Here is an 18,792-nt window from a genome sequence, read left to right on the forward strand (position 1 = left end):
AACATTTCAATATCTCTAGATCAGGGGTTCTTAAACCAGTCCTCGGAACACTCCAACCCAGTCTGGTTTTCAAGGTATCGACAATGAACATGCATTGTGAGGACGTTATAATGCCTTTGTATCGCTGCATGGTGTGACCGCACCTCAAATATTGTGTGTAATTCTGGTCACCGCATTTCAAAAAAGATATAGTGGAATTAGAAAAGACAGAGAAGGGAGATGAAAATGATAAAGGGGATGGGACGACTTCCCTATGAGGAAAGGCTAAAGCAGCTAGGGCTCTTCAGCTTGGAGAAGAGACAGCTGAGGGGAGATATGATAGAGGTCTATAAAATAATGAGTGGAATGGAACAGGTAGACGTGAATTGCATGTTTACTCTTTCCAAAAATACTAGGACTAGGAGGCATGCAATGAAGCTACAAAGTAGTAAATTTAAAACGATTGGAGAAAATTGTTCTTCACTCAACGTGTATTTAAACTCTGGAATTCATTGCCACAGAATGTGGTAAAAACGGTTAGCTTAGTGGGGTTTAAAAAAGGTTTAGGCGGCTTCCTGAAGGAAAAGTCCATAGACCATTATTAAAATGACTTGGGCAAACTCCATTGCTTATTTCTGGGATACTGCCAAAGAATGCAGCTCTAACTTTACTTTTTATCATTGATAACAATGCTCAATACCAGTAGAGTGTCTCTCCCGTAGCACTCTACTGGTATTGAGCGTTATTTCTGGGATAAGCAGCATTAAATGTATTGAACTTTTTGGGGATCTTGCCAGGTATTTGTGACCTTGGTTGGCCACTGTTGGAAACAGGATGCTGGGCTTGATGGACCTTTGGTCTGTCCCAGTGTGGCAATACTTATGAACTTATAAATTTGCATGCGCTGCAGATCTCTCTCATACATATTAATTATGGGTATCCTGAAACCCCAAAACATCAAAACCAGTGGAAAATCACAACCGTAGCAATCAAAATTACTTAATTATATATATATAGATATATAGATATAGATATATTTATTTATTTATTTTTACCTATATAGATGTTATTGGATTTCAAGGGAGAAAAGACATCATCTGGCTTGCAAAATGCATCATAGCATAAAATGCCCAACTTTTAATCATAGGTCAAAAACTCTCCTTTCTAAAAAAAAAAAAATTCAATAATGTCCATAGCTTCTTTTAGTAAAACTTCTTTGCACAAAACTCCACTTTGCCCAATAATACAGTTCAAGTATTAACAAAACCAAGCCACAGAACAAAGTAGCATTTATCTTCAAAATTGGTCCCGACGAGGATCACTGTTTCACCAATATGGCTTCCTCAGGGGATAGAGCAAAAACCGCTGCCACGACAGTGTTGTAGAGTTGCTAATCCTCCATATTCAAGGCTTCAGTGTTTTCAGGGCTTCGGTAAACTCTTCAGTTACCGATATAAGCACAGTCACTTTGATTTCCTTGGTCGTTTTACCTTTTTTTTTTTTGTTATCCTGAAAACCAGACTGGCTTGGGGTGTTAGAGGACTGGGTTGAGAACTCCTACTCGGGACGTCTCACGCTCCCTGGCGTAACATTGCAATGGAGAAAAAAGGCACCCACGCCTTTTGGTACCTATGTAATGAGAGTATGGGGATGGGAATTATTGTGCATAATCGTTTGTAAAATGTTTTTTATGATTGTGTGAAGGGTACCCAGGTTCATCTGATGTTCTTGAATCATAAAAAAGGCAGGAAGGGCACTTGCTTGTTTAGAAGCAATGCCTTGTTTCTAATTTCTTACCAAAGAGCTTTAACCAGGTCTATTTCCATTATTTTCATGCGGAGGGTTGTTCTAGTACTCCTTAGTGGTTCCGGAAAAAATGGAACTCTTTTCAGACTGTGCTTCCCAGGTGTTGGTCCAATGTAAGAATTATATCAAGATGGTGTGCATGAGTTTTCAAGACATGGATCCCATTTTTCGCTATGCCTGGAATGCTCTCGTAACCAGGAACATGCTGGAAGGGGTTCATTTTATGACAGCAAAGATGCAAAAGCAAGAAGGAAACTGGTATACCAAATACAGCTTGATCAAATGATCTTTGTGGAATGTGGTAAAAAAATTGTCCTGCCATGAGGGGCCGATTCTTATCTCTACCCCTATCCAGTTTTTTCTCTCTTCTCCTCCCCACCTAACCATGATGCTGCAGCCTCTGCTGCTCTATACTCCAACCTAATTGTGCTACTCACACCAGCTGCTACTGTGCTAAAGATGGTCTCATTACTTGCAATCAGGGTTGCCAGGTGGAAAAATTTTTTCCCACCCAAACGAGCCCAAATCCAGCCCAAAACCCGCCCAAACTCAAACCCCGCCCCTGACACCCCCACCCCCGCGTCATCACCCCGCCCCTGCCGTCATCAACCCCGCCCCCGCCTTCATCAACCCCGTCATCGGCCCCGCCTCCCCCATCATCGGCCCCGCCCAAAACGTCACTAACCCTGTCCCCGCGGCCGAAAAAACGCTCAAAAAACCGCAACCCGCCGCGGGCAAAAATTTCCCGCGGCGGGTCGCGGAAAACCGCCCAATTGGGCGGTAAAACCGCCCACCTGGCAACACTGCTTGCAATTGATGTAAATTGCAAGCACTTGTACATACCCTCAATCTGCCCTCTTAAAGGTACATAAGCCTATGAGTCACTGGTGATTCCTGTGGTGCTGGCCAGTGCCTTTAAGGGGGAGTCTTGAAGGGGGGCGTATCACCACAGTTTGTTTACATCAGCATCTCGCCAGGAGATGCTCCATTGTTCCTACTGAGTTACCTGCTCCTCAACATGACAAAAGTAACAGATGGGTATAATGTTAGGAAATCCACAAATTGCAAACAACTTACAAGGCCGTATTTATCAACGTCCTATGTGGGATGACTAGAGAGTTTCAGTTGTACGCTTATACAGTTGATGAGACAGTACATGAAAATCCATCTTATGCATATTCATACTGGAAGGAAAGGATCCTCAGGAGCTTAACCGAGATTGGATAGCAGAGCCGGTAGTGGGAGGCGGGGCTGGAGGTTGGGAGGCGGGGATAGTGCGGGGCAGACTTATACGGTCTGTGCCAGAGCCGGTGGTGGGAGGCAGGGATAGTGCTGGGCAGACTTATACGGTCTGTGCCAGAGCCAGTGGTGGGAGGCGGGACTGGAGGTTGGGAGGCAGGGATAGCGCAGGGCAGACTTATACGGTCTGTGCCAGAGCCGGTGGTGGGAGGCGGGGATACTGCTGGGCAGACTTATACGGTCTGTGCCAGAGCCAGTGGTGGGAGGCGGGGCTGGAGGTTGGGAGGCAGGGATAGTGCTGGGCAGACTTATACAGTCTGTGCCAGAGCCGGTGGTGGGAGGCGGGGATAGTGCTGGGCAGACTTATACGGTCTGTGCCCTGAAGAGCACAGGTACAAATCAAAGTAGGGTATACACAAAAGTAACACACATGAGTTGTCTTGTTGGGCAGACTGGATGGACCGTGCAGGTCTTTTTCTGCCGTCATCTACTATGTTACTATGGATATCCTGAAAACCTGCCTGCCTAGATGTGTCCTGAAGACTTGAGTTGAGAACCACTGATCCAGCGTCACAATATTTTATTGATGCTGTGCATGTGCCAGTTCCTCGTTTCGGAGTTAATAATGTCCAGTATTTTTTATCTGTTTTCTGCAGGAGCAGAAGAACCCAATGTGATTGCTGGGTTTCGTATATCCAATACTATATCAAGGGTATCAATTCTAAACAAGATCTAGTACGGCGTAATTCCAATTTCATGTACTCAGTAAGGGCCTCTTTTATCAAGCCACGCTAGCGGTTCCCGCGTAGCAATGCCGACGAAGCCCATTCAGAGTGAAAGGATTTTCTTGGCATGACCACACCGGGCACGACTAGCAAAACTTGATAAAAGAGGCCCTAAATCTTTTCTTCCAATATCAAACAAATACAAGCACATGAGCTAAATATCCAATCACTAGTAAAAAAGCCCCGTTTCTGATGCAAATGAAATGGGGGCTAGCAATGTTTTCTTCTGTGTGCATGTGGGAGTGTGAGTGTCCCTGCCCTCTGGCCTCTCTCCCCTCCCCCCTCTGAGTCCTTCACTGTTACAGAGCCAGCGATTTGATTTCGTGCTCTGCTGTTTTCCTTCACTGACTGTGTTACAGAGAGGGCGGGGCAGACACTCATAGGGAAACCGGATATCTCGCCCCCTTCACACTTCCGGCTGGAGGCTTCATAGAACGTTGGTGTTGCCTTTTATATAGAGAGATATGGGACCACATATGTCTCCCAGACGAAACCCTTCTTGACAAAGCTCTGAATCACACATAGCATCTAACATTAAGGGGCGAAGTTATCAGTGTGGGCTACCATGGCCAGTGTCTTCGTTGATAATAATGCACGGCACGGGGGGGGGGGGGGTGCCAGAAATAGTGCATGCTGGGCCAGCATATCTTCTCCTTCTACCCCTGTCTGGCATCTCCCTCACCTCCCTGTTTTTTTCTTTATAGAGTGTTTCTGGCTCGGGAGCAATTCAAACATGTTGCCTTCGGCCTCTTTTTGGCACTCTCCCTCTGCTGCTGCAGTCTGCCCAGGCGGAAACAGGAAGTTGCATCAGAGGTGGGGCAGACTGCGGCAGAGGGAGAGTGCTGAGGAGGCCAAAGGCAGCATGTTTGAATAGCTCCTTCGACGGAAACCCTCTGCATAGAAAAAAAAAACATTTTTAAGTTACACCATGCAGGTGAGGGAGACGCTGGATGGGGGGGGGGGGGGAGGATTCAAAGAGAGAGATGTCTGAATGAGGGTGGGGGAGGAGGTGAAGTGGAAGAAATAATCTGCTTGGAAAAAGGGGGCGGATGGGAGAATAGGAGAGGGGGAAAAGAGAAAGGAGATACTGGAATGGGGGGGGGGGTGGCGCCGACTAATAGTTTGTAGGGGGACGCCAGAGTCCCTAACACCAGCCCTATATCTCGGGTTATTAATAACTACATCTCATTGCATAAAATGGGACCTGTGCTAAAATAGCATGAGTTGTGGTAAAATAACCCATCGTAATGGGTTCCCATGTTGATAACTTCCCTCCTAAGAGTCAGAAATCAAAAATAGCCTCCTGATTCCATTTCACTGTTCATCCTGTTAGGACACGTGCACTGTAACTGGCATATCTACATCTGCTGCTCTTCCCTTGTGTAAGCACTGTTCATTTTAGATCCTGCAGTTTCATTCTATTGATACAACTTTGATGTTCCTTGAGGTGAACCTCTATGATCCTTTTGTTGTGTTTCTTTTGAAGAGACTTGTTTGTATACATCCTATTGAATGATCTACAGTCTAAAGTGGAATCAAAATGTAGATGATGTATTCTTGTTGTAGGCTTTTCATTTAGAAACATAGAAACATGACAACAGATAAAGGTCATACGACCCATCCAGTCTGCCCATCCTCTGTAACCCCTAATTCTTCCTGTTCCTAAGCGATCCCACATTCTTATCCCATGCCTTTTTAAATTCTAGAACAGTCCTCAACTCCACCACCTCCACCACCCTTTCTGTGAAATAATACTTCCGTAGGTTACTCCTAAGCCTATTCCCTCTTAACTTTGTCGTATGCCCCCTCATTCCAGAGCTCTCCTTCATTTGAAAAAGGCTCTCTTCCTGTACATAATGCCCCAAGTTATCCCCTTAATTCTATAAAAGTCACTTGGTGCATACTGAACGTCAGTTCTGTAATGGCATCTGGGTGTGCACAAACCCACATTGGCTTGCCTGGATTTAGGAGTGACCACTTACACCAGGTCAATGGCAGGCGTATTTCATTGTGTCTAAGGGGCCCTTTTACTAAGCCGCAGTAAAAAGTGGTTTGCGGTAGTGCGAGCGCATCTTTTGGGCGCACGCTGGGCTATTTTTTTTACCGCGCCTAGGAAAAAAGGGCCTTTTTTTTAAGGGGCCGGAAAATGGACATGAACTAAAGCTGAAACCAACGCGTGTCCATTTTATTATTTATTTATTTAATTTATTGCATTTGTATCCCACCTTATCCCACCTATTTGCAGGCTCAATGTGGCTTACATAGTATTGTTAACATAGTTATTCCAGTATATCAAGTATAGTTAGTATTGTGTAGAGATTAATTAAGGGAAGAAAGAAGAAGGAAGGAATTTATTAGGGTATTTATAGAAGGTGGGCTTTCATAACTGAATGGGTTGGTGAAGTGGATTAGTGGGGGCTGTAGGTTCTCATTGTAGGCCTTGTTGAAGAAATATGTCTTCAGAGATTTGCGAAAGGTAGTTGTTTCGGCCTGAGACCTTACTGCCACCCATTGACCTAGCGGTAAGGTCTCACGCGCTACTTGCTGTTTACCCCACTATATCCACAGCTATCCTCTCAAATGGCTCACCGATAATGGGTAAAGTTTTCAGGGGTGCTCTTGGGTCTTACCCTCTCTTTGGCACGCATCACAGGTTCAACAATAGTCAGCTATGACTCGAGATACTCCTGGCCAATAGAAGTTCTGTGTCAATCTAATACATGTGCGGGTGACCCCCTGATGTCCTGATAGTGGAATATCATGTGCAATCTGTAGGAGTTGTTCTTTGTATGCCCTAAGCACTATAAGCTGCTTGCCTGCTGCCCATGGCTTATTAGGATCTATAGGATCAGTTTCTCTGTATAGCAAGCCCCCTTTCCATAGGATAAGATCTTTACAAGTCTCATTAGTTAGCTGACCAGCCCTCTGCCTCAGGGCTTCCAGATCAGGGTCAACAGGGTCTCTGTCCCATATCAGTATCCATATCTGGAAGGGTTTCTGCTGGCAATTGTGACAGATCAGGGTCAACAGTCTGCTCAGTAGGTATGTCAGGCCGTTCCGTACTCACGGCCCTGGTCACCTCAGGAACTGGTGCTGCTGGAAGCACTGGAGCGCCTCCTCCTGCCGCTTGGTCAGCTGGTTCCACCTGGAGTGGCTCAGGATCTGGAACTGGAGAGGGGATCTCTGCTGCTTCTGCTTGTTGGGCCGCCTAGGCCTGACTGTGGGTCACCATAGCGGAAATGCTGACTCTGCTATCAAGGGTAATGTTCATTGGACCCATGTCGGTCCCACACAGGATTGGTACCGGCATGTTTTACATTATTCCTACTTCTCTGTATCCGGGTTTGGTACCCCAATCCAGGAATACTCGAGCAATGGGTACAGTCTCTCTGGATCCTTTGGCTAACTCTATCTCCGCTGTGCGCCCTGGAAGAATAACGTCCTCTGGCACTAGCTCTGGTCGTAATAACGTCATGCTAGAGCCAGTATCCACAAGTCCAGCCACCTGGGTCTGATTCACTGGGGTGCTGTAGTGTTGTGGAAACCCATGCTTGATAAATGACCAGTAACTTGTTTTGCTGCAGCAACTGCATGGGCCTCCTTTGTAGGACTGGAGTCACCCAAGAAAGACGCCAGCTTTGGTACGGGAACTGAAATGCTCTTTAGTGCAGGCTTAGGATTATCTGGGCAATCTGCTTTGAAATGTCCTGTACGCCCACACTGGTAACAAGGACATTCATGGGTAAAGTCTTTAGGTTTTTGGGCAACACTGGAGGGTTTGCTGACAGTCTGAGGTTACAGGGATATTTGGCTTAGGACCCTGGATGCCAGGGCCAGCCCAACCTGGTAAGCGAGGTAAGCACCGTAGGGGGGGCGCATGCCTTCAAGGGCGCCGCATCATGCAATTTTCCCCGCCGGAACCGGAAGCTGGAGGCTCCCAGCCAGGAGCCAGCCCGCTGGCCGACCTCTTCTCCCATCTCCCTCAACACAGTCCGCCTGCCCCTCACCTTCCTGCATGCCGCCCAGAATTTAAAAGTCATCTTACCGGGGTCCCGGCGGCAGCAGTGAAAGGCGAGCAGGCTCAGCGAGTCGGCGCTTCAGTGGGCTGCCTTCCCTTCTCTTCGCTCTCAGCTCTGCCTCTGGTCCCGCCCTCATTTCTTGTTTCCGCAAGGGCGGGAACTCAGAGGAGAGGGAGGGGGGCTTGGAACTCAGAGCAGAGGGAAAGGGGAGAGAGAGGGAGGGAGAAGAGAGAAAGAAGATGCTAGATGGGGGGGGGGGCACCAACTGATAGTCTGCAGGGGGGCACCAGAGACCCTAGGACCGGCCCTGCTGGATGCCCTTATATCCTGACTGCTGCAGATATGGACGGCTTTTCTTTGCCAACCAGGGACGGTTAGCCACAAAAATGTTAGCCAACTCAGCCGCTTTCTCTGGAGTGCGGGGCTGGTGATCTTGAACATGTTCCCTCACCTCTGGACGACAACGCTGAAGAAACTGCTCCAGGACCATCAGGTTTTGGCAGTCCTCCAGGGTTTTAACCTCAGCTCCACTGTGCCACCGCTGGCGCTGGTATCTTAAGTGGATCACAAACTCGCTGTGAGTATCATCCGCCCCCTTTTGCAAAGTCCAGAACTTTAGTCTGTAGGTCTCGGAGGTAATGGCATAACGGTTCAACAAAGCTTTGTGCACCTCCTCAAACTGGGAGCATATTTCCATAGACAGTCCTTGGAATGCCTCAAAGGCTCTACCAGTGAGCTTTCCTCCAAGACAGTGCACCCAGTCTTTCTGAAGAATCTCATTGAGACGGAAACTTTTTTCAAAGGCAGTTAGCTATCCATCAATATCACCTCAGGAATCATCAAACTGCGCAAACAAGTTGGGACCAATCTGGGCTGTGGATCCTGCCCCTGTCCTTGGCATAGAGGATGGGCTGGAGCTTTGGATACGAGCAATTTTGAGCTGGAATTCCCATTCTTCATGGTGAAATCATATTAATTTGTTAATTCTGTTTAAGTTTGGTTCAGTCCTGTAAAGTGGTAGAATGCCATCTGGTTTTAATTACTCAAATGTCTAGCTTTTGCTAGACTAGAGGTTAGAAAGGTCAGAGAGAAATTAAACTTTCTTTGTCCCTTTTTGAGTGATGGATTGTTAAGGCTGGTTCATAGGTATTATTTACCACATCTGGATGCCATTCTGAGTAAGGCATACTGGACAATCTCGAGGGGATCAGCAAGCAAGCTGTTTTAAAAGATTAGACTGAATGCTGTTTAGAAGGAGATAGAGTAGATTTAAATAATTCTAGATGAGTTAGATTTTGTCTTATAAGGAATTCTGATTTCTGCTTATTTTAAAATATGTTTTATTCTGTTTAATTAATAAGTTCTATTTCTCTATGTAAAATATCTTTTCAATTCAGTGTCTGACTTTCAAGTGAGATTTGTCTGCAGTTTAAGAGGTCATCATCTGGTTTGAATTATCCACAGTCCTAGCTAGTTCTGTGTATGAAGCTAGAAGGTGAAAGAGGTCAGGGAAAGTCAAGTCTTCTCCTTGATTGATTATAGCTAAGTGTAGGACTGGTCTCCTGAAAGTAATAACAAACCATGTCTGTGTGCCATTAAGCAAGACTGGCCCCTTAGCCCCTTAATGAACCCAGCTCAAGTTATGAAGTTAGCTGGGAATCTGAGAATTTAATAATAATAAAATGCAGGAGATAGGTGCCACATTGTCTAGTTTGAGAGGCCCCAGGTCATAGGTCAGTTTAGGAAATATCTCAAACCTATGTAACTGATATTTTTGAGTAAATGTGTAGAGATAATTAGTTCAAGACAGGGTAATCAATCTATTCCTTACCATCTGGTGAGAAGGGGGGGCTAGAAGGGTTTAGGACCCTATATAAAGGAGAACAGAAGCAGCTTACGTTAGAAGAGAAGGAACCAAGACAGGAGACACAAGACACAGAGAGCTGAAGAGAAGGAGAGAGCTAGCGCTGATGTCCTACTTTGTTTGCTGGCAAATAAAGAAGATTTCTCTCTCATTCTGGTGTGTGGTGTTTGACTCCTGAAGTACCACAGATTCTGCTAACAATAGTGATGGCGCAGCTGAATTTCCTCTCGTCGCCATTGCTCTTGCCGTTCCTCTTGCCACTGTCGCTCTGTCATGTAGATCTGACAGATTTCAGCTGGTGTGGCATCCTGCCCTACCAATTCACAGGCCTCTGCCCACAAAGAGTTTAGTCTCCCTATGAGAACTCTATGCAGGGAGGTCCTGCAGCTCCTCCTCGCTGAGGTCATTTGGTCGCTCTGGTGTTAGGACAGGCATATCCATGACTGATGGCCACTGTCAGTCACCATCAGCATGCTGCTAATCTAACACTACCAAAAAAAAAACTGGATAGGGTACTCATTCACTGTACTCTGTGTCTGGAGGTTACAGATTAAAAAACTGAACCACTCAGTGGATGGTGACCCTCACCCCACACACTGAGCCTGACAATCCCACCATGCTGCCACCAAAAAAGAAGGACAAGGTCTGTCACAACATACCTAGCACCTGCTTGGGGCTAACCCTGCGGCCACCTGGAGGGTCTGTCCTCAGCACAGCTCAGGTCTGCCTGCACCTGCCACTTGTGCTCTACACTAGCACCCTCCACCCCACCGACCGGGTCTCACTTGCCTCTGGATGAGTCTCCCACTCTCAAGTTATTCCCCAGTGATTTCTAGGTTACCGGGGTCACACTCCCAGGGGACCCACAATTCCTACCTGAAAAGTGCCTGGAAAGCTTCAGGAAATGTAACTGCTCAAAGGTTTGCAGGGCCTCAGGTCAGAGATGTTTACCTCTGTGCTTCCTAGTTGAGACTAAAAAAATTACATCACAACTTAGGGGGAAAAGGAAAACTCTCTTCTGGTACAGCTTTAATTAAAAAAAAAAGAAAAAGACAATCGCCATCTGCTGGCCAATTAGAAGAAATACACATCAGTCAAATAATACAGTTCATAGGCTTAGAGTCCCTCTGTTTCGTCACAGCATAACAGTCTAAATAAAAATTAGAAAAGATGTACATTTCCAAAAAAGCAAACATCCATGAGCAGCATGTCCCCTTTCCTTCCTTTCCCTTCCATCCATGAACAGTATGACCCCCTTCTCTCCATCCCATTCTATCCATGTTCTGCATTTCCCCCTTTTCCATTCCCACCCCCCTCCATGTACAGCATGTCCCCCTCTCCTCTCCCTTCCCTCCCATCCACGAGCAGCATACTCCCTTCTCTCCCTCCCCTCCTGTCTTCTCCCAGGCTTACCTTGCAACCCTGGTGGTCTAGTGGTCTCTTCGGGACAGGGAAAAACACCACTCTTTCCTGCCCACCGCTGCTGACCTCCCCGCTGCTGCCGTTTTTTGAAAATGGCTGCCAAGACTTCAAGCAGACGCGCGCAGGAAAGAGTGGCGTTCTACCCTGAAGAGGCCACTAGACTACCAGGGTTGCAAGGTAGGCTGGGGGGGGGGGGGGGGGAAGGCAAGCCCGTCTGTCCGCCCACCAGCCACGGACTGGCTGGAAAAATAACTATACAGACTCCTGACAGTCCCCTGAAAAGGAGGACATGTCCAAGGAAATCTGGACATAAGGTAACCCTATATCTGCCAGCATTCTGTGCCAGAAGAATTATGTTTTACTTCCTGCAACTCTGCGCCTCCTTTTATAGCCCTGCAAGAAGGCAGTGCCTGATGTAATTACTTCCTGTTTAGTGGTATATAAGGAAGTATCTGAACCAGGGGCGTATCTGCGTGGGGCCACAGGGGCCTGGGCCCCCGCAGATTTCGCCCTGGCCTCCCTCCCCGCCGTCAACCCTCCCCCGCTGCTTACTTTTGCTGGCGGGGGGCCCCAACCCCCGCCAGCCAAGGTCCGACCCGCAATCTCCATATTTCGTCTTCCTCCGTGGCCATGTGCTTCAAGGATTCGTTGAAGCCGAACTGGATTCAACGAATCAGCACTGCAGCGTTACTTCCTTGAAGCACATGGCCACGGAGGAAGACGAAATATGGAGATTGCGGGTCGGACCTCGGCTGGCGGGGGTTGGGGCCCCCCGCCAGCAAAAGTAAGCAACGGGGGAGGGTTGACGGCGGGGAGGGGGTGGAGAGAGGCGGCGGCGGCGGCGGCGGGGGGGGAGGGAGGCAAAAATGTGCCCCCCCCTCTCTGGCTCTGGCCCCCCCTACCGCCGGATTCCAGATACGCCCCTGATCTGAACTCTCAACTAGTGCCTTTGCAAAGAGTCACCTAACCTTGACTAGTGAAGAGTTGAAGCCGTGTTCCAGTCAGTCCACTTTACTCCACTCCTAGAGGAACATCACAGAGTTCAGGTGATCCGTAACATCCCATTCCTCTCCTTACCACGTGGAGGGGCATAATCGAACGGGGCGCCCAAGTTTTCCTGAGGGCGTCCTCACAGGATGTCCCCGCGAAGGAGCGGGGAAACCCGTATTATCGAAACAAGATGGGCGGCCATCTTTCGTTTCAATAATACTCTTCTTAATGTGGATATCTTGCGAGCAGAGGCGTTCCTAGGGGGGCTGACACCCGGGGCGGATCGCCGATGCACCCCGCCCTCCGGGTGCAGCGCCCCCCCCCCCCGGAACAGCGTGGACGCCCACCCCCTGGCGAAAGAACCCCCGATCCCCCGACAAAAGAACCCCCCCCCCCGGGTGCACGCACGCCTGCCGGCTATTCGTTTTCATGCTCCCTCTGCCCCGGAACAGGAAGTAACCTGTTCCGGGGCAAAGGGAGCATGAAAATGAAGAGACGACAGGCGCGTGGCACCCCCCCCCCAGCGGCGTGCACCCGGGGCGGACCGCCCCCCCCCCCCCCCTTGGTACGCCACTGCTTGCGAGCTCCTCATGAGTCAAAAAAACCTCCTGAGTGTATTAGCCCCTTATATTTATTTATTTATTACATTTATATCCCGCACTTTCCCACTCAAAGCAGGTTCAATGCAGCTTACATAGTAATAGGGAATACAGACTATGGTACAGAGAGTAGAAATTAAGTATCACCGAGTAGCAGAATAGATAAGTAGGTAAGGATAGGTAGTGGAGAAGGGATTAAGGTGGGAGATATAGACTGGGTCAATGTAGTTGTCTCTTGGGTATATATAGTGCTTAACTTAATTACCCTCTACCATATTGTAGAAGAATTACTGTATTGCTTGTGTCGCTTGTTAAACTGTTGTATAATCTATATATATAAAAGGCACCACTGAAGCCTCCAGCCGGAAGTGTGAAGCGCCAGAGATATCCGGTTTCCCCATGTGTGAAGGAAAACAGCACAGCAGGAAATCCCAGGAAACAGTGAAGGACTCAGAGGGGGGAGGGGAGAGAGATGCCCTCACTCTCTCTGTAACAAAAACACAGAACAGCAGGAAACAACACTGAAGGACTGGACTCGGAGGGGGAGGGGGAGGGAGAGAGGGCAGAGGGCAGGGACACACACACTCCCACATGCACACTCTGAAGAAAACCTTGCTAGCCCCCGTTTCATTTGCATCAGAAACGGGGTTTTTTTTTTTACTAGTATAGAGTAATACAGTAATTCTTCTACAATATGGTAGAGGGTAATTAAGTTAAGCCCGATATATATAAGGGGCTAATACACTCAGGAGGTTTTTTTGACTCATGAGGAGCTCGCAAGATATCCGCATTAAGAAGAGTTCTCTTCAATAGTGGATATTGAGCAATCAGTCATTCACTGTTAATATAAATCTAAACAGAGAATGTTGAGCATCTGAAGCCTTTTTCCTCTTTTAATATAGTAGATAACACAAGAGAGAGGTTTACTTGCTAAGAAGAGAGTTAAACATAAGTTTGAAAGCAAGTACCATTAGCAGTTTGAATTTGTATAATAATACAATTTGAATTTTTCCACACTTTTCTCTCCACTTAGGCTGAAAGGAAAAGAAGTTGGAACCCCATACGATAAGGAGTCCATGGCAATCATAAACTGAATAATACAACGGTTTTGTATTTAAAGGAAGTGACAAAATTTCTTGCTCTTGTTTGTTTTGTCAGAGAAGAAAGTTTTGAGAGAAAAGGTAATTTTTCAAGTGATTTTCAGGAATTTATTTTCTGATACATTTTAATATCTGATGTGTCTTCTAGGCAGCGGCGTGCGTTCCTAGCCTCGACGGCACCCGGGGCGGATCGCCGATACGCCCCCTCCCCCCGGGTGCAGCGTGCCCCCCCCGCAAAATGACACCCCCCCTGGTGCACGCCGCTGGGGGGGGTGCCACAGCGCACCGGAAGTAACCTGTTCCGGGGCAGAAAGAGGGAGCTGCAGCGAACGAGAGAATTTAGCGAGCGTAGCAAACTGGGAGCAGACAGGCGCGCGCTGCGGCACCCCCCCAGCGGCGTGCACCCAGGGCGGACTGCCCCCATCGCCCCCCCCCCCCCCCCCCCCCCGGTACGCCACTGCTTCTAGGTGTTTGTAAAATGCTCTTGAACTACTGGGGAGCAGAAGTACAAGGTGGTAAAGCAGTATTGATTTAGTCTGTTTCAGGTCTAAATCGAAGAACATAATTGTATTTTTTTCAGAGCTTTCTAAACGCTTTATAATGTGCTAAATCTTGTTCTTAGATGTAACCTGTTGTAAAATAATTCCTGTGCCAAGAGATTTTTATTTATTTTTTATTTTTGTTACATTTGTACCCCATACTTTCCCACTCATGGCAGGCTCAATGCAGCAGGCAATGGAGGGTTAAGTGACTTGCCCAGAGTCACAAGGAGCTGCCTGTGCCTGAAGTGGGAATCCAACTCAGTTCCTCAGTTCCCCAGGACCAAAGTCCACCACCCTAACCACTAGGCCACTCCTCCTCCACTGTTGCTACTATTTGAGATTCTGCTATTCCACTAGCAACATTCCATGTAGAAGTCGGCCCTTGCAGATCACCAATGTGGCCGCACAGGCTTCTGCTTCTGTGAGTCTGACGTCCTGCACGTACGTGCAGGACGTCAGACTCACAGAAACAGAAGACTGCGCAGCCTTCGACATGGAATGTTGCTAGTGGAATAGCAACGTTCCATGTGGAATCTCCAATAGTAGCAACATTCCATGTAGAATCTCCAATAGTATCTATTTTGTTTTTGTTACATTTGTACCCCGCGCTTTCCCACTCATGGCAGGCTCAATGCGGCTTACATGGGGCAATGGAGGGTTAAGTGACTTGCCCAGAGTCACAAGGAGCTGCCTGTGCCTGAAGTGGGAATCCAACTCAGTTCCTCAGTTCCCCAGGAGCAAAGTCCACCACCCTAACCACTAGGCCACTCCTCCACTCCACTATTTAGCTGTGTGAGGTATGGTATTCGCAGAACTATAATATATGCAGTGTTAAATCCTTTGTGGGGGAGGAACAATTCTATAACTGGGCGCTTCCATTGTGGTGCTCCAAGAATGTAGTAGATACCTATAAGTACCAAACAACTTTGGGAAAACAATCACTTAAACATGGTATACCAAAAACCAAGCATGTGAACAAATATTTCTTCCCCAAAAATATCTAGATCAAAATATGTAGGAGAAGCACATTGAAAATGGAGGGAAAAAGACCTCAGCTGGCCGTGACCTTCAAAATAAAGTCTTTGCTATTCCAACAATAGGATAAAGCCACTTTATATATCCACAGCTCACAGGATCAATCATTGGTCCAAACACCTCCGATTATATTATCAATCTTGAATTCTAGTGCTCCCTCATGCATAATTGTGCAGACACAGTCACCAATAGATTTTTGCAATTGTGTATCATACACGTGTTATTAGTGAAAGTTTGTAAGACCTCAGCATTTAAAAGCATCAGCAGAGTATATGTTCCCCTGAAGAAGCTGGGAGGTAAAATGGGTTCCTGTTGGGATCATTCCTTCTGCTGAAGCTACGTTTTTTTCTACTTTCCACAAAGAAAATCCTTTTAAATAAGAGATTGACTAATAATATGTGTATGGTTTTTGGTATAACATAAGAATAGCCATACTGGGCCAGACCAATGGTCCATCTAGCTCAATATCCTGCTTCCAGCAGTGGCCAATCCGGGTCACGGGTCATAAAACATAGAGGGACAGGCTCATGAACCTCAACATGTATACGCTGGAAGAGAGGGGATATGATAGAGACGTTTAAATACCTTAGTTTCATGAATATATAGGTGGTGAGCCTTTTTCAAATGAAGGAAATGCCCTCTGGAATGAGAGGGCATAGGATGAAGTTGAAACAGGTTTAGGAGGAATCTAAGAAAATACTCTTTCATGGAAAGGGTGGTAGATGTGTGGAATGGCTTCCAGTGGAGATCGTGGAGACGAAGACTGTGTCCGAATTTAAGAAAGTATGGGACAGGCACGTGGGATCCCTTAGGAAAAGGAGGAGTTAGTGGTTACTGAGGAAGGGCAGACTGGATGGGCCACTTGGACCTTATCTGCTGTCATAAGTACATAAGTATTGCCATACTGGGACAGACCAAAATTCCATCAAACCCAGCATCCTGTTTCCAGCAGTGGCCAATCCGGTTTCACAAGTACCTGGCAAGATCCCAAAAAAGTGCAATACATTTTATGCTGCTTATCCTAGAAATAAGTAGTGGATTTCCCAAATCCATTTTAATAATGGTCTATGGACTTTTCCTTTAGTAAGCCATCCAAACCTTTTTAAAGCCCCGCTAAACTAACTGATTTTACTACATTCTCTGGCAATGAATTCCAGAGTTTAATTACACGTTGAGTGATTTTTTTTTAATTGTGAGCCCTCCAGGAACAGAAAAATACCTACTGCACCTCAATGTATATTTATTTATTTGTTGCATTTGTATCCCACATTTTCCCACCTATTTGCAGGCTCAGTGTGGCAAAGTATACCATTTCAATAGCCTTCAGGCTTGCAAGTGTCTTATGTTTTCAGGTACAGTAGATATTTTTCTGTTCCTGGAGGGCTCACAATTTATGTCCCTTGGCTCTTAGTCCATTGCACTAACTATTAGGCTACTCCTCTGATCTGCATGCTGCTCTGTTAAGAATGCCCATAATACCGACAGCTGTCATAGAGCCTGGTATCCCTTTCTGGTTTCACATTCAGGGGAGAATGAGGGAGATGGCAACCACTGGAGGATTAAGGAGGTGTCATGCCTTAATCCCTCCAGTGGACATCTTACTCAATCAGAGCAACTTTCTAAAGCCTGGACATGTCAATACCAGGTCTAAATATAGATGTCCATCTTTTTAGACACGGATGTCCCTTCCCCCTTCTGTGATTGGAGTTGGATGTCCATATTTTGGGCCTTACGTCCAGCCCAAAGTACGCCCACACCATGCCCCCTTGTCATGTGGACGTACTGCAGTGTGAGATGTTCATATCCTGTGTTTGTAAAATTGGGATTTGGATATCCATGCAATATGGATATCTAAATGCCAGTTTTCAGACATCCAAAACAAGAATAGAGTTTCTAAAATAACCACCTAAGTGAATTGGACACTGTAACCAGGTACCTCTAGGTGCAGCCAAGGATAGAACAATCTCCTCCAGCCACAGGCTCCCGGTACAGTCAAGAAATAAATGTCCACCAGCAACTTCAATCTTAAGGACTTTATTCCATGCAGGTTTCTAGTAGACCTGATACACAGTTCCAACAGCAGCATTCACCTTCAATCTTAAGCACATATAAGCCACCTGAAAGTGTGTGGCAAATAATGCCCTTTAAGCAGTAGGCTATCAGCACATACCAGGATTCAATACAGGCCCCAGTCAGCTCCAGTCTGGGCTCTTTATCCAGTGCACAATAAACAGTACTTCAATTCCAAATAGAAGCAGTTCATTCAGTTCATCATCACAGTTAAATCACAAAGCAGCAGTTTCTACCTTCTACTCTCTTTACCTTCAGGAGGGGTTCCATACTTTAAGGATTTCTCATATCCCAAGGATTCCCCTATACATCGGCTTCACTGGTAGATTCAATACTTAGGGACCTCTCTTACCCAAGGGTTTTCAGCCTACAAATACTTTTGGGACTTTCTCACACCCAACGGATTTCACCCTGCATCTGCTTCACTCTACCTCTTCTCTCCTTCTGCTTCTCTCTTCCCTGGGACTCCTTCCACCTGCCTAATCAATCCCTGGCTTCTGCTACCACAACCAATCATTCTCCTTCCATTAGCTTCCCCCCCACCCATACCAGCTGAGTTGAGCATTAGACTAATGATGAGCTCCTGCACACAGGGTTTCCTATCTCTCCTTCCCTAGTGGCAGCCAATCTACACGTCCTGCCAGCTTACACCCCTGTCTTCCCCTATTGCAGCTAGGAGTCCAGTCCGGGTTCTTCATCTCACCCCCTGGCTCCTTGCCTGCGATGCCTTCTGGGACTTGTATTTCAGATTGAAACTGCCTTACCTGAATGTGACTCTATCACAACACATACATTTAATGTAAATGATATTTCAATATGTCATAGACAAAAGAAACCCCACTAATGGTTATTAGTTAACATCTCTTGGTTCTTCTTTCTTTCTCACTAGGTCTAATCGACTATAATTTTCATTGTTTTCGGAAGGCTATCCATGAAGTGTTTGAGGTGAGAATGAAGGCACTCAAGCCACGAAAACAACAGAGTCACATGGGAAGAACTAAGAGAATGATCCGTACGGCACACCTAGAGTCCCCCTGTAACTGGCACTGTTCATGGCAGTAGCTTGATGTCTTGGCCTAGGCCTTACTGACTGGCATGGACAAGATGCACTGGAATATCTGAAGCTGTTTTAAGCACGAGCACTGTGTTCAACACTTTTATATAGATTTTTCATATACAGTAAGCAAAAGGAGCGTATAGACATGGTGGTGGTTCTGATCGTATGGTATAGAAGTGTTCTTTGTACAAGCATAATCTATTTCTCTGTAGGATGTATAAGAGGAAAATCAGAAGATGCAAATGCTACCAGATTTGCACTATATATTTTTCTGCACACTTCTTA

The 18,792-nt window shown here is 46.7% G+C and overlaps 1 protein-coding gene across 1 annotated transcript in view; it reads left to right on the forward strand.

Moving 5' to 3' along the window:
* The window catches only part of LOC115458761 (ras-related GTP-binding protein D-like), an 87,801-nt gene extending 69,311 nt beyond the window's left edge, over positions 1-18,490 (forward strand). Inside the window, 4 exon segments of the mRNA XM_030188572.1 lie at positions 13,737-13,786; positions 13,789-13,884; positions 18,340-18,450; positions 18,453-18,490. Of these exon segments, the coding sequence (XP_030044432.1) occupies positions 13,737-13,786; positions 13,789-13,884; positions 18,340-18,450; positions 18,453-18,490 (295 nt within the window).
* The last annotated feature ends 302 nt before the right edge of the window (positions 18,491-18,792 follow it).

The sequence above is a fragment of the Microcaecilia unicolor genome, unplaced genomic scaffold (genome assembly GCF_901765095.1).
Source record: "Microcaecilia unicolor unplaced genomic scaffold, aMicUni1.1, whole genome shotgun sequence".
NCBI classification, from domain to species: domain Eukaryota; kingdom Metazoa; phylum Chordata; class Amphibia; order Gymnophiona; family Siphonopidae; genus Microcaecilia; species Microcaecilia unicolor.